Source organism: Anomaloglossus baeobatrachus, chromosome 11 (genome assembly GCF_048569485.1).
Source record: "Anomaloglossus baeobatrachus isolate aAnoBae1 chromosome 11, aAnoBae1.hap1, whole genome shotgun sequence".
Taxonomy (NCBI): Eukaryota; Metazoa; Chordata; class Amphibia; order Anura; family Aromobatidae; genus Anomaloglossus; species Anomaloglossus baeobatrachus.
In genome coordinates, this window is record NC_134363.1 from 51683416 (window position 1) to 51698937 (window position 15522).

General features: G+C 50.2%; 1 protein-coding gene across 1 annotated transcript in view; it reads left to right on the forward strand.

The window, feature by feature from the left end:
* Positions 1-15522, forward strand: part of POLD1 (DNA polymerase delta 1, catalytic subunit) — a 181564-nt gene that overhangs the window by 43869 nt on the left and 122173 nt on the right. Inside the window, 2 exon segments of the mRNA XM_075328482.1 lie at positions 12476-12616; positions 13817-13942. Coding sequence (XP_075184597.1) covers positions 12476-12616; positions 13817-13942 — 267 coding nt within the window.

A 15522-nucleotide genomic window follows, 5' to 3' on the forward strand; every position in this document is an offset into this window, starting at 1 on the left:
TGGTCCTGACCACGGACGCCAGCCTCCTAGGCTGGGGAGCAGTGTACCGGCACCACACTGCTCAAGGACGTTGGACGCCCCAGGAGTCTTCCCTACCCATAAACACCCTGGAACTCCGCGCGATCTTCCTCGCGCTCAGAGCGTTCCACCCTTTGCTAGCGGGTCGTCAGATTCGAGTCCAATCGGACAATGCAACAGCTGTAGCCTATATCAATCAGCAGGGGGGCACCCGCAGCAAAGCGGCTTATCTCGAGGCCCACAAGATCCTCAGCTGGGCCGAATCGACGGGGTCAGTGATATCAGCGGTACACATACTGGGGTTAGAGAACTGGGCAGCAGACTTTCTAAGTCGCCAAGGCCTGGCCGCCGGAGAATGGTCTCTCCACCCAGATGTGTTTCTACACATCTGCACTCGCTGGGGCACACCAGACGTGGACCTAATGGCCTCAAGGTTGAATGCAAAGGTACCCGCGTTCATAGCCAGGTCACGCGATCCGCAGTCCATCGGCGCGGATGCTCTAGTCTGCTCCTGGCACCACTTCCGCCTGCCTTACATATTTCTACCTCTACCCCTGCTGCCGCGGGTGATCAGGAAGATCAAGGCAGAGGGAGTCCCGGTGATACTGATAGCACCGGACTGGCCCAGGCGCGCCTTGTACGCTGAATTAGTACAAATGCTCACAGGCGCACCGTGGCGCCTTCCAGACATCCCAGACTTGCTGACCCAAGGGCCCATTTCCCATCAGAACTCCAGAGCCCTGAAGCTGACGGCATGGCCATTGAGACCTGGGTATTAACAAGAGCGCAGTTATTTCCACCGTCATCAGCGCCCAAAAGCCTGCTTCATCCCGCATTTACCATCGTACGTGGAAAATCTTCCTTTCATGGTGCAGAGAAACTAACGTCCAGCCTATGCCTCTGGCCATTCCCAAAATTCTCGACTTTCTGCAGTCTGGCTTGCAAGCGGGGTTGGCTCTCAGTTCCCTTAAAGGGCAGGTCTCAGCGCTCTCAATCTTCTACCAATGCCGCCTGGCTCAAAAACCGCAAGTCAAGACCTTCCTCCAGTGCGTTTTCCATCTAGTTCCCCCGTACAAACGGCCGCTGGACCCATGGGACCTCAACCTCGTTCTGGACGGTCTCCAGAGGTCTCCCTTTGAACCCCTCAAGGAATCCTCCCTTGCTCTTCTGTCCTGGAAGGTAACATTCCTGGTGGCAATTACGTCCATCAGACGGGTTTCGGAGCTAGCAGCACTCTCTTGCCGCGAGCCTTTCCTGATCTTTCACCAGGACAAGGTGGTTCTGCGCCCCCTTCCGGATTTCCTTCCAAAGGTTCTTACCCCGTTTCATTTGAACGAGGACATTGTTCTGCCTTCATTTTGTCCACACCCAGTTCATAGGGTGGAAAGGTTTCTGCATTCGTTAGACCTCGTCAGAGCTCTCAGATATTACATATCCAGGGCAGCCTCCTTTAGGAAAACGGACTCTTTGTTCGTCATTCCTGAGGGGCCTAAGAAGGGACAGGCAGCTTCAAAGGCAACTCTGGCTCGCTGGATTCGCTCTGCGATCCAGGAAGTCTACCGCTTGCAACTCAAGCCCATTCCTAGTGGGCTGCGGGCTCATTCCACGCGAGCAGTTGGCGCTTCGTGGGCCATTCGGCATCAGGCTTCAGTGGAACAGGTGTGTAAGGCTGCGACCTGGTCTAGCCTACATACGTTTTCAAAGCATTACAGAGTCCATACCCAGGTTTCAGCTGAGGCAAATCTGGGTAGGAAAATTCTGCAAACGGCAGTAGAGCACCTCTCTCAGTAGGCGCTCCAAGCTGTCTGGGACTGGTTCCTAGTCCTTGGGTTGTGTTGTCTTCTTTTATGTTTCCCACCCATGGACTGCTTTAGGACGTCCCATGGTCCTGTGTCCCCCAATGAGGCGTCAGAGAAAAACGGATTTTTGTGTACTCACCCTAAAATCGTTTTCTCTTAACCATCATTGGGGGACACAGCACCCACCCTGTTGCCCTGCAGGGCCTTGGTTTTCTCAGTACCTTATTTGGTTATGACTCTTCTTTTCTCATGTTCCTCTGTTGAGAAGTTTTTTACTGCTTTTTTCTCCTACTGCTTGTGTACTAAAACTGAGACTGCCTGGCCCGGCCAGGGGGTGTATACTGCAGAGGAGGAGCTATGCTTTTGCATCTACTTAGTGTCCTCCTATGGATAGGCAGGATAACACCCATGGTCCATGGTCCTGTGTCCCCCAATGATGGCTAAGAGAAAACGATTTTACGGTGAGTACACAAAAATCCGTTTTTTTTTTAACCCTTTAATTTTCAATGGGGTGAAGTGATTTGAACTTTTAGGTTTTTTTTATTTTTTAAAACTTTTTTTTTTTATTTTACTAGTCCCCCTAGGGGGCTATAGCGATCAGCAATCCGATCGCTCTTATCTATCTGCTGATCACAGCTATACAGCTGTAAACAGCAGATACAGTCACTTCCTGTTTCACCCTGCTCCGAGTCGGGTGAAAACAAAAGTGAAACTTCGTAGCTGCAGGCGTCATCACAAGACCCTGTGGTACGATGGCAACCACCGAAAGTCACGTGATCATGTCACGTGACTTCCGGTGGGGGCGGGGTAACTAACTGTCATGGCGGCGCCCATATACATATCGCTGTCAGATTTTGGCAGCGAAATGTAAGGGGTTAATGGCCGCGGGTGGAAGCGATTCCACCCGTGGCTAGCAGGCACACATGTCAGCTGTTGAAAACAGCTGATATGTGCGCGGATCGCCGCCTGCCCACGGCAGGGGGCGGGGATTAACGGCACACGATCCATGATGTACCCAGTACGTCATGGGTCGTTAAGGGGTTAAGCGTGCGGATCTCAGCCCTGGAACTTCGGATTTCTACAAGAGAGGTGTCATTTTTATCGTTGTTCTTCAATCTATACGACCTTACCAGTGGTTTGATCACTAGCTTTAGTTCACTGGAGGATACTATGGTGGCCTGAGGCTGGTACAGAGTCCCAGATATTGAAGCCTGTATGCGACAAGTAAAACCTAATAGAAAAGGGTTTAGGAACGGTTGCCAGATGGCAGGAAGGCCGTGTGTTTGCAGGTGGTTACCACTTGTCAACCTGTGCAAATAAGGAATTGCAGTCCCTGAGATTACATCTCGTATTATTGCCACTATAGGGAAGCATTTTCCATTTTTCTTGTACCTCTTATCATTATTCTACCCCTCGTGGTCGCACAGAGTGAAGGATCGTGATGGTGTCGGGTGAGAAATACCCTGGAAATAATCTTCACTCTTACGTCAGGCCATTCAAGTTTGAAAGGAAAAAAAAACATTTGGGATCTGATATCTGACGTCTCAATGACTACGATTAGTGTGAGCCGGCAATAAATCACAAGTATCTTCTGTCCCGGAGCAGACGGTCAGCACTAAGCACATCCGTAAATCATGTCCATTGAGCCTTACAGTATGATGTGTAATAAATTACCCAATATCTGTAACCCCACAATCAATATGGCGGCCGCCGCGGCTTAATCAGGCGTTATCCAATTTTCGATATACGATAAACAGCAAATCTGAATAACTGGACATGTCAATGACTACATCAGTAATGCTGACTGAAGATGATGTAGTTAAAGGGGATGTCCAGATTACAAAACCCATTTTCATATATAGCTGCAATAAATATTACTGTGTCCCATTGGAGATTAGAAAAAGAACAAATTTTCTGCTGTTGCAATTAAAAATAATGTAAATTGGGGGCGTGGCCAGCAGGCAGCATGAGCGGTCGCATCTGAGAGCAGCTCCGCAGTCCAAAGCTGATATACGTTATTAATCCTGCCGAAATTGGTGCCTAAATACACCTCTGGATTACCTGTGGTGCGGTGAGCATTTGGATCGGTACCATGAGCAGAGGTCGCAGCGCAGCAGCGGCTGAGAAGCTGAAGAAGTTTGCCCGGGACTCCCAGCAAGATGGCGCCGGCAAGCAGGCAGAGCGGGAATCCAGCGAGGCGGAGGAGGAGGAGAGCATGGAGGCCGGATCCAAGGAATCGCAGGAGCTAACCTTACAGCAGGTCACGTCGCAGTTACTTGCAGCGATCCAGGATTCAAAGGTGTCACTGACGGGTAAAATTAAGGAGGTTAAGATCGATGTGGGTCTCCTCCGGCTGGACTTGCAAAACCTGAGATACCGGGTAAAGGAGACCGAGCAGCGGATCTCCACGCTGGAAGACGACGCAAGAGCGACGCCGGGCAAACTGGCCTCTCTGGAAAGCGCGGCAAACAACTGGGCGCAGAGGGCAGATGACCTGGAAAATCGCCTGCGTCGCAATAATTTGAGAATTCTGGGGATGCCGGAGAGGGCAGAAGGGAGTGACCCATGTAAGTTCATGGAAAAGTGGCTCTCCGAAACTTTCCCTGATGTGACGCTGTCAGCGGCATTCGCCATAGAAAGAGCTCACCGGGTACCGGCCAGGCCTCCTCCTCCGGGAGCGCAGCCTAGACCTCTCCTGGCCCGACTGTTGAGCAGCAGGGATAGAGATGCGATCCTTGGTGCGGCGCGGCGCAAGGGCCCGATCCTACATAACAACGCCACCATATTGATCTTCCCTGATTTCTCTGCGTCGCTCCGGAAAACGAGGGCCTCCTTCATTCAGGTGAAGAAACGTCTCAGAGAGCATCAAATTGCTTACTCCATGATCTTCCCAGCCCGTCTTAGAGTGGTTCATCAAGAGCGATCCCTGTTCTTTACTTCTCCTGCGGAAGCGGATGACTGGATCAACACATTGAAGAGGAAACGCTGATGCGTCACGGTCTTGGGCGCTGCCTGACGGGTCGCGGTTGTGATAGCGTCGCGGTTCTGATTCACTTATTTCATTCTCTTTGGAGCAAGGTCGGTGATGCGACTCCAATCCTTGGGACGTTGAGTTTGAAATCACTGTTGAGATCGCTTCAGGATCATCCTATGCAGGTACTCGGCGTCCCTCGATTCTGAAGGCGCGAAAGATTCTTGTTTGTTTCATCCCTCCTGGCATGTGAGTGGAGCGGGACCGCAATTGCGTTCGCGTCCTGATCCTGATCTTATGGTCCCTGTCGGTCGAGATGCTAGTGATCTCATCTGGAGACGCTGGTGCGCCTGTGGCCTTCCTGGAGGCATGAGAGTTTCCGGATGCGTCCATTATTGGTTTCCCAATGAACCGGCCTCCGGGTTTGGCCCTCGTCGAAGGCGGGTGGCCTGGGGCCGCGCCTGCGTATGGAACGGCTGCTGTGTTCTCCGGGATCTTTGCTTAGCTCAGCCTGTGCTCCGGATTACTCGTCGCTGATGTGACCGGACCTAGGTGACACCAGACGGGACATGGGTCAGACCGCTGTTGCGACGCTCTGAACTCCTTCATGCGATCTTGTTGTATCCTATACCTTTTTGGATCCAAAATTGGAACTCTACTTTGGGCTCGCAGTATTTGGCAACGCACTTCAGTTCATAATGTTGTATTTTGCTCTATTAGTGCTATATTAAGTTCTGAGGTTACCATATGTCATAATATTCTACAGTCTAAGATTTCCTGCCAATCCTTCTTCTATCTTCTTTACACTCCCACCTCTTCTTCCCCTCTAACCCCCTATCAGCTTATTCCTCATCCCTCTTCACCTCGCCCCCTTACTTCTTCATTGTTCTTTTTTCCTCTTCTTTCAGTCCCCCACTTTTTCTCCCTCTCATATCTCTATACTCTTTCTCTTGTCCCCGCTTTATCTTCTATTCTAATCTCTCCCCTTTCTCTTTCTCTCTTCTACCTTATTTCTCTTTCCCCCTTCTTACCATCTCTTCCCCCCCCCCCCCCCTTCCCCCCTTTTTTTTTTTTCTTTCCTCTCCTCTTCTCTTTCCTTCTCTCTCCCTCCTCTTCTTCTCTCTCTCTATTCTCTTCTCCCTCCCTCTCTCTCATTTCCTTCCCATCTATTCTTGGTCCCCTCACTTATGCACGATTAAAGGCTAAGCTGCAGGGTAATTCATTTATTGGACTGCAGGAGAAGCTCAAGTCCTTGTTTGAGGACACCCCCATACCAAGTACACCATCCAGCCACGTTGGTTCACCCTAGTCGTTGCTAGGGAAAATCTTTCCTGGTCGCACTACTGGACCAGTTCTTGTCGATTGTGTGTGCGCAACCGACATTTTGTATTTAAGGGTACGTTTACCCAAGTTCTACTGTAGGTTAAGTTTTTGATATTCTTCTAGCAATTCAGCAAGCGGCAGCTCTCAATGGCTTTAAGCGTGATGACATGGAATGTTAGGGGACTGGGCACATCCAGGAAACGGGCGGCAGTATTTGCTCATATCAAAAGATCCAAAGCTCAGATTGTATGTTTACAAGAGACCCATTTATTGTTGGAGACCACTAGAGTGCTTCAAAAGCCTTGGGTTCAATGGTCAGCTCACTCTGTTCATTCATCATATTCTAGGGGAGTATCGGTACTAGTCCATAAAGCTCTGCGGTGGGACCCGGGTAAAATTTTAAAGGACACTGATGGGAGGTATGTGTTTATCCAGGCTCACATCGATGGGGTCATGATAGTGGTCTTGGCCATATACATTCCCCCTGCAACGGGAATCTCGATTCTATATGAGGCGGCTAAGTTCGCCTCACAATTTCCACAAGCCTTAGTGCTCTGCATGGGGGACTTCAATTTGATTAATAACACGGGACTGGATAGATTCAGCACCCGACAGGTCCCGATCTCCCCCACGATACAAACTAGATTGAGTATATTCTTACAGGAAGTGGGATGGTACGATATGTGGCGGTTTTTTAACCCAGCACTGAGAGAATATACATGTTACACTCCGGGGAAAAACTCATTATCTCGAATTGATTATATCTGTGGAAATGAAAGAGTCTGTGCCCATATACAATCGGTATGTCATCTCCCCAGATCAGTATCAGATCACTCCCCGGTATTTGTAAGCATTAAATGGGAAGGATGTAAATCTCATAAATTGTCAAGGAAAATTAACCCTTGGTGGCTGTCACTCTTTGGAGCCAATGACAGGATTCCTGATCAGCTTGGGGCATACACGGAAATGAACTCCGTTGAAGAGAATCACTCGGCTTATTGGGACGCGCTCAAGGCGTATCTGAGGGGATGCTGTCACTCCTCTATTTCCTATCTCAAGAAACAGGCGGCCAGAGAGGAGGAGGAATTGGCCACCCAAAATAGAGTGCTTGAACATAGATTCACCTCGGACCCCTCTGAGGAAAATAGATCTCATTGGCTTCAGGCTGGGAGGAAATATCTCTTGTATTTGCAAGACAAGGCTAAGAGACATGTATTCTTCACGAGCCAGAGGTATTTTGAGCAAGGGAACCAATCCAGTAGCTTACTGGCGTTCCTGGTGCGTCAATCCAATAGCTCACCTGCTGTCCTTAAGATTAGAGACTCCCGTGGAGGAACAGTTACTTCCGTCAATGGTATATTGGAGGTATTTTTGGACTTCTATAGGAACCTGTATGAGTCCAGGCTGACCGTGTCAAGGGAGGAGATTGCTGAGTACTTACGAGATTTGGAGTTTCCCAGGTTGACTTTGGCTCAGAGATCGGCCTTGGATGAGCCCATTAGTATGGAAGAGATGGTGGAGGCGATGAAGACCCTCAATAAGGGTAAGGCGTCTGGGCCAGACGGACTCCCGATTGAGATCTTTGACAAATATCAGGGGGTGCTGGCTCCAGCCCTCCTGGAAACGGTTGAAGCCTTGTTCAGCAAAGGACGGTTGCCTGATTCCTTCTATGAGGCAACCATTGTCCTGCTATTGAAACCAGATAAGGACCCATTGGATTGTGGCTCGTACAGACCGATCTCTTTGTTGAACTCCGATTACAAAATTCTCACCAAAATTCTAGCAAATAGACTTAAAAAAGTGGTCTCCTCTATAGTACATGAGGATCAGTCAGGATTCATCCCGGGTAGGAGTACCTTGGATAATCTGAGGAGGGCGCAGGTGGTCTTACAGATGGGCACCAAGTTAGAGGAGGATTGGGCTCTGGTCTCCCTGGATGCAGCCAAAGCCTTCGACTCTATAGAATGGCCATACCTGCTGGAGTTGCTGCGGGCATTTGGTTTCGGCAACAAATTTATCAGATGGATTGAGATCATATATAAAGCTCCGTCTGCTAATATTCAGGTGGGCGGTGGTGTGTCGGAAACTTTCTCTTTGGGGAGGGGAACCAGACAGGGATGTACCCTATCCCCTCTCTTGTTCGCTCTTGCCATGGAACCGCTGGCGGTGCGCATTCGGGCGGACCCAGTCTACCGGGGGGTGAGACATAGTAAGGGAGATGAACGTTTATCTTTGTACGCAGACGATTTGTTACTGTTTGCATCTGATCCGGATTCCTCCATTCCCAGAGCCGTGCAATTGATTGATCGATTTGGGGAGTTCTCAGGTCTGTCAATAAACTGGTCAAAATCGTACCTCCTCTTTCTGTCTCGGAACAGAGAGGATCTGGTGCGCGACCACATATGCAGGGTTCCGGTGGTGGATCATTTCAAATATCTCGGAATTATACTGTCGGGAAACCCTGCGGAGATGATAGCGAGAAATATAGCCCCCTTACTAGCGTACTTCGGGGAGAAATTTAATAGATGGAGCCAACTCCCACTGTCAGTGGCGGGAAGGATTAACCTCCTTAAAATGATAGTGCAACCAAAGTGTCTCTATATTACCCAGCATGTATTCGTGCAGATTCCTCGCTCTTTCTTCCGGTCCCTGGAATCTCTAATGATTACCTTTGTCTGGGGCTCGTCCAGATCAAGGGTCCAATTGGCCAAATTACAAAGACCCAAGGTATGGCCCTCCCTGATCTTTATATTTACTATCTGGCCGGACAATTGAAATATTTGGGTCCATGGACACTTCCCCGAGTTGGGGGTTCTCCGGAGGGGCTCCTGGCAGAGTTCACAGGTGTGGATCTCCTGTGGCCGTTACTGACGGATCACAGGAGGTCCCCTGAGGGTCGTGTCCTCCCGATACACAAATTGGGGGCCAGGATCTGGAAAGAGGCTAAAGCAGTATTTGGATTTTATGATGTACCAACTGAGACGCCCTTATGGGATAACTTGGACCTCCCACATTTTTGTGGGTTGCCGGGGTTTGGTGAATGGAGGAATCGCGGAATAATCTCCCTGGGATCACTGGTCCGGGATGGTGAACTCCGCCCCTTTGCACAACTGCGGACAGAATTCGATTTGCCGGAATCTCATGGGTTTCAGTATCTCCAGATTAGGCACGCCTTTCGAGCTCAGTTCTCTGGTCGTGGGGTTAGATTCTCTTCCTTCCCAGTCATTGGAATTATTAGATCACAGGGCCCTGGTGGTCTTATTTCTAAACTATACTCCTCCCTCATTCGGGCCAAGGCCATGAATAATCCTCTTTCTGTCCGTGAGAGGTGGAGTGCCAGGATCCCTGAAATTGATGATGTAGTGTGGGACGACATTGTCGAATCCCACACATTGGTCTCTCCCGCTATCAACAATAGACTGATCCAATTATATATAATACACCAAAGTTATATCACACCCCAGAGATTGAACAAAATGAAAAAGCTGAATAATTCGGTGGGGATGGGCTGTCCGAGATGCGGGAGAGACGGTGCTGATTTCTGGCACATGATATGGGATTGCCGAGTCATTCTCTCCTATTGGAGTGAGATTGTAATGACTCTTTCCGCCATATTTCAAAAAGCGGTTGCTATGTGCCCAGTCCTGTGTCTATTTGGGGTGGTAGATGTACACTCCTGGTCCCAAGATGAGAATCTATTAATAAAGAAGGTCCTTTTTCTGGCCCGGAAGGGCATTATACTAAATTGGATGAGCACTCATTCCCCAACTAGAGCCTCTTGGATTGCATTGGTAAATGCAATAATCCCGTCAGAACAATTTGTTTACAAGACAAGAGGCTCTTCAACTAAATTTGACAAAATCTGGGGTAGATGGATGAGGTCGCCCTTGACTGGCGGATCTCCTGGTTCTCTTGCTGATAACCTACAATCGGTATTATCGCAATAATAGCCAGTAGTGCCCCGGTAGGCAGAAAGGAGACACATGTGATCCGTGATACACTATATTAGGGATACCACGAGTTCCCCGAAGCTTGGGTTGTACTCTCCTTGACGATATGGGTTCTTTTACCTTAAGTTGGATGTGTCTCGCGAGCTAACACCTTTGCTATGTTTGATGCTTTTTGGATATGCTGAAAATAATGGACGCTGATTTGATGGTTGTTATTTTATTATCCTGTTGACCAACCAGTTTACATGTACACTGTCTCACTGAACAATTTGCTGATTTATTCTTTTATGTAATGTTTTACTTAACTTTCAATAAAACGAGTTTAAAAAAAAAAGAATAATGTAAATTGCTCAACACAACTAATATAACAAGTGGTTTCAACAAATTCACCGCAAAATGCCAATTTAATTATTCGTCCGTCATGACCTGCGTCTTTATTTGTGATGAGTGAGCACTACCATGCTCGGGTGCTCAGTACTGGTAACTAGTGATGAGCGGGCACTACCATGCTCGGGTGCTCAGTACTGGTAACTAGTGATGAGCGGGCACTACCATGCTCGGGTGCTAAGTACTGGTAACTAGTGATGAGCGGGCACTACCATGCTCGGGTGCTCAGTACTCATAACTAGTGATGAGCGGGCACTACCATGCTCGGGTGCTCAGTACTGGTAACTAGTGATGAGCGGGCACTACCATGCTCGGGTGCTCAATACTGGTAACTAGTGATGAGCGGGCACTACCATGCTCGGGTGCTCAGTACTGGTAACTAGTGATAAGCGGGCACTACCATGCTCAGGTGCTCAGTACTAGTAATTAGTGATGAGCGGGCACTACCATGCTCGGGTGCTCTGTACTCGTAACTAGTGATGAGCGGGCACTACCATGCTCGGGTGCTCTGTACTCGTGGCGAGCAGTCGAACTCTTGCATGAGCTTGACTCATGTACCAAGTATAATGTACATAAATGTGGAACTCAAGCATTTTTCCCAAAGATCGTTTTCCATTTACTTTAATTATACTCGGGTACTTGAGACACGTTCATCCGAGCTTCCAACTGCTGGTTATGAGTACTGAGCAACCCCCTCCTGGGCCCATCCTGATATATATGTCCCCATCCTGGTTTATTGTCCACATCCTAGCATATATGTCCCCATCCTGGTATAAATGCCCCATCCTGGGCCCCTCCTGGTATGTATATCTTCCTCTGGACAACTTTTGATATATCTGTCCCCATCCTGGTTTCTGCTCCCTTCCTAGTATATATGTTCTACTTTTGGTATATATGTTCCCCCATTCTGGTTTATTGTCCTCTTCCTAGCATATATGTCCATCTAGTGTATGTATATGTATATATGTATGTATGTATGTACGTACGTATGTATATGTGTATATATATGTGTATATATATGTGTGTGTGTATGTGTATATATATATATATATATATATATATATATATATATATATATATATATATATATATATATATAATCTCTCTCTCTATCCCCATCCTGGTATATATGTCCCATCCTGGGCCCCTCCTGGTATGTATATCTCCCTCTGGGCACATTGAGGTATATATGTCCCCACCCTGGTTTATGTTCCCCTCCTAGCATATATGTCCTCATCCTGGTATAAATTCCCCATCCTGGGCCATTCCTGGTATGTACTGTATATCTCCCTCTGGACACATTCTGATATATCTGTTCCCATCCTGGTTTCTGCTCCCTTCCTAGTATATATGTTCTCCTTTTGGTATATATGTTCCCCCATCCTGGTTTATTGTCCTCTTCCTAGCATATATGTCCTCCTAGTATATATATCCCCATCCTGGTATATATGTCCCATCCTGGGCCCCTCCTGGTATGTATATCTCCCTCTGGGCACATTGAGGTATGTATGTCCCCACCCTGGTTTATGTTCCCCTCCTAGCATACATGTCCTCCTCCTAGTATGTATGTCCCCATCCTGGTATATATGTCATATCCTGGGCCCCTCCTGGTGTGTATATCCCATTTTTGGCACATTCTGATATATATATCTATTTCTATCCCTATCCTTGTTTCTGTCTCCTTCCTGGTTTATTTTGCCCTTCCTAGCATATATGTCCATCTGCTGGTATATATGTCCCCCCTTCGCCGCGCCCCATACACCAGTCATGGTTGCCATGCCCAGATGGCAGCCCTGGTTATGGTTGGCGCTCAGTGGTAGACGTGAATCAATACAGAGTATAATACGCCATGGCACAACGATTAGAATGCAGAATACAATTGTATTTCATCTCATATAAGCCAACGTTAAAGATTCAGTCAATAGACCTTGTCCACGGCCTGCAATGTCAATCAAATATTCTATGAACATAGCCAAAAAGTGATTGTGAGATCTGTCTCCTGCTACTTAACCAATGATGTTTTGCAGGGTCACATATTCCTGGGATGCCCGGTGCTACACAGGGGCCTGTACCGATCATCCGGATGTTTGGGATCACAGCGGATGGAAACAGCATATGCTGCCATATACACGGGTTTGCCCCATACTTCTATGTGCCTTGTCAGCCAGGTATGTGTCTGGAAGTCGTATGATTTTATATATTGGGGGATATGGATTAAAGGGGTTGTCCACTACGTTTACATTGATGGCCTGTACTTAGGATAGATCTTCAATGTCTGGTCGGCCGGGGTTTGACACCCAGTACCCCCACCGAACAGCTGTTTTTAGTGCTGGAGGTGGTAGCAGGCAGCCGGAGATACGCAGTTCCGGAGCTGCCCCGTCAACTTGATTTTGCACAAACTTCATAAGTTATTGCAAAACTTTCAATATTAAATGTTGGCGAATACCACAAGACAAAAAAAAAGTTGGCAATGAGGCCGGTGTGAAGCTTGGGGAACGTGTTGCCGACACTCCTCTTCTCCTGCCGGCACTCCTCGTCTCCTGCCGGCACTCCTCGTCTCCTGCCGGCACTCCTCGTCTCCTGCCGGCACTCCTCGTCTCCTGCCGGCACTCCTTGTCTCCTGCTGGCACTCCTCGTCTCCTGCCGCCACCCCTCTCCTCCTGCCGCCACCCCTCTCCTCCTGCCGCCACCCCTCTCCTCCTGCCGCCACCCCTCTCCTCCTGCCGCCACCCCTCTCCTCCTGCCGCCACCCCTCTCCTCCTGCCGCCACCCCTCTCCTCCTGCCGCCACCCCTCTCCTCCTGCCGGCCCTCCTCTCCTCCTGCCGGCCCTCCTCTCCTCCTGCCGGCCCTCCTCTCCTCCTGCCGGCCCTCCTCTCCTCCTGCCGGCCCTCCTCTCCTCCTGCCGGCCCTCCTCTCCTCCTGCCGGCCCTCCTCTCCTCCTGCCGGCCCTCCTCTCCTCCTGCCGGCCCTCCTCTCCTCCTGCCGGCCCTCCTCTCCTCCTGCCGGCCCTCCTCTCCTCCTGCCGGCCCTCCTCTCCTCCTGCCGGCCCTCCTCTCCTCCTGCCGCCACCCCTCTCCTCCTGCCGCCACCCCTCTCCTCCTGCCGCCACCCCTCTCCTCCTGCCGCCACCCCTCTCCTCCTGCCGCCACCCCTCTCCTCCTGCCGCCACCCCTCTCCTCCTGCCGCCACCCCTCTCCTCCTGCCGCCACCCCTCTCCTCCTGCCGCCACCCCTCTCCTGCTGCCGCCACCCCTCTCCTGCTGCCGCCACCCCTCTCCTCCTGCCGCCACCCCCCTCCTCCTGCCGCCACCCCTCTCCTCCCATTTTGCCCCATATTGTGCCTTCATTGTATCGGATTGTTTTTTTAGGCTTCAAAGAAGAGTCACTGAGCGACTTCAAGAAGGAGTTGAACTATGTTGTGATCAAGGACATGCGATCCAACAAGGACAACATCTCGCAGGCAGTCCTGGCCGTGGACATCCTTAAGAAAGAGAGTGAGTGGTTGCGTCTCACACGTCTTGTATTCGCTAGTGTTTTAGCATCTTGGGTGAAACAAAGCAGGTTCTTAAAGGGGAACTCTACTGATCCTGACCATGACTGCTGGGCGGATATTTGCTGTTGTCCATTATCTGACCCACTAGGCTACCTGGTCTCTAACCCTGTTGTCGCGTGTCCTTAAATATATTAGGACATGCCACCAGTCAGTGATCGGTGGGGTCCTATCTGTCGGACCTGCAGTTTCCCACACTGCACATTCAGTCTGATAGTACAAGGACTGGAAACAGGATCACCATGGATAGAAGGTCATTACAGAGGGCACAGCATTGGTGTTATGTCACAGGGGTCTTTCAGATGGCTGATACCTGCTAATCTATTAACAGTGCTAGGTATAGGACTGTGAAATATGTTCAGACACACTTGTGTCTCTGCATATAGACCACTCACTATTGAGAATATCAGTTTGTTGAATTATACAAATTGTGAGTGCCTCGAGGGCAGTCTCAGTTCTGGAAAGTGCCTGGGGCAGTTCTCACCCCGATAAGTTTCTGGGGGGCTCCCTGTCAAGCAAGGGCCTTGGGAGGTGGTGGGTTTTTGTCATGGCAAGTGCCTGGTGGTGTGGAACCCGATCCTTGCTAGTTCCTGGGGTGGGGTACATCCCAGCCCCGGCAACTTTCCAGGAAGGGTAGAGGGGGATGGGTTCGGTCACGGCAAGTGCCTGGGGAAGAGGGGGTGGGTTCGGTCATGGCAAGTGCCTAGGGAAGAGGGGGTGGGTTCGGTCATGGCAAGTGCCTAGGGAAGAGGGGGTGGGTTCGGTCATGGCAAGTGCCTGGGAAAGAGGGGGTGGGTTCGGTCATGGCAAGTGCCTGGGGAAGAGGGGGTGGGGTTCAGTCATGGCAAGTGCCTGGGGAAGAGGGGGTGGGTTCGGTCATGGCAAGTGCCTGGGAAAGAGGGGGTGGGTTCGGTCATGGCAAGTGCCTGGGGAAGAGGGGGTGGGTTCGGTCATGGCAAGTACCTGGGGATGTGGGGGTGGGTTCGGTCACGGCAAGTGCCTGGGGATGAGGGGGTGAGTCCTGATCCTGGTGAGTGCCTTGAGGGAAGGGTATGGTGACTGCCTTGAGGGATGGGTACTGGTTATAGCAAGTGGCTGGGGAAGGGGGGGGGGGGTATGGGGTCCCTTTCCTGGCAAGAGCCTGGGGGGTTGGGGTTATTGTCCTTTCAAGTGCCTGTGGGTTTAGGAGTCCCTCTCCTGAGTCCTGCCCTGGCAAGTGCCTGAAGTGGGTGGGTCCATGTCCTGGCAAGTACCTCAGGTTGTAGATTGTCTCTGTTTTGGCAAGTGCATGGGGGGATAAGGGGTCCCTGTCCAAGCAAGTGATTGGAGATGAGTCCAGGTCTTGGCAAGTGCCTAGGGGAGTAGGGGTTCCCTGTCCTGGTAAGTACCTTGGGTTATAGGGTGTTCCTGTCCTAGCAAGTACCTAGGGGTGTAAGGATTCCCTGTCCTGAAAAGTGCCTGGGGGTGTAGGGGTTTCCTGTCGTTGGCAAGTGCCTGGGTGGGTGGGTCCTGGCAAGTGCTTGG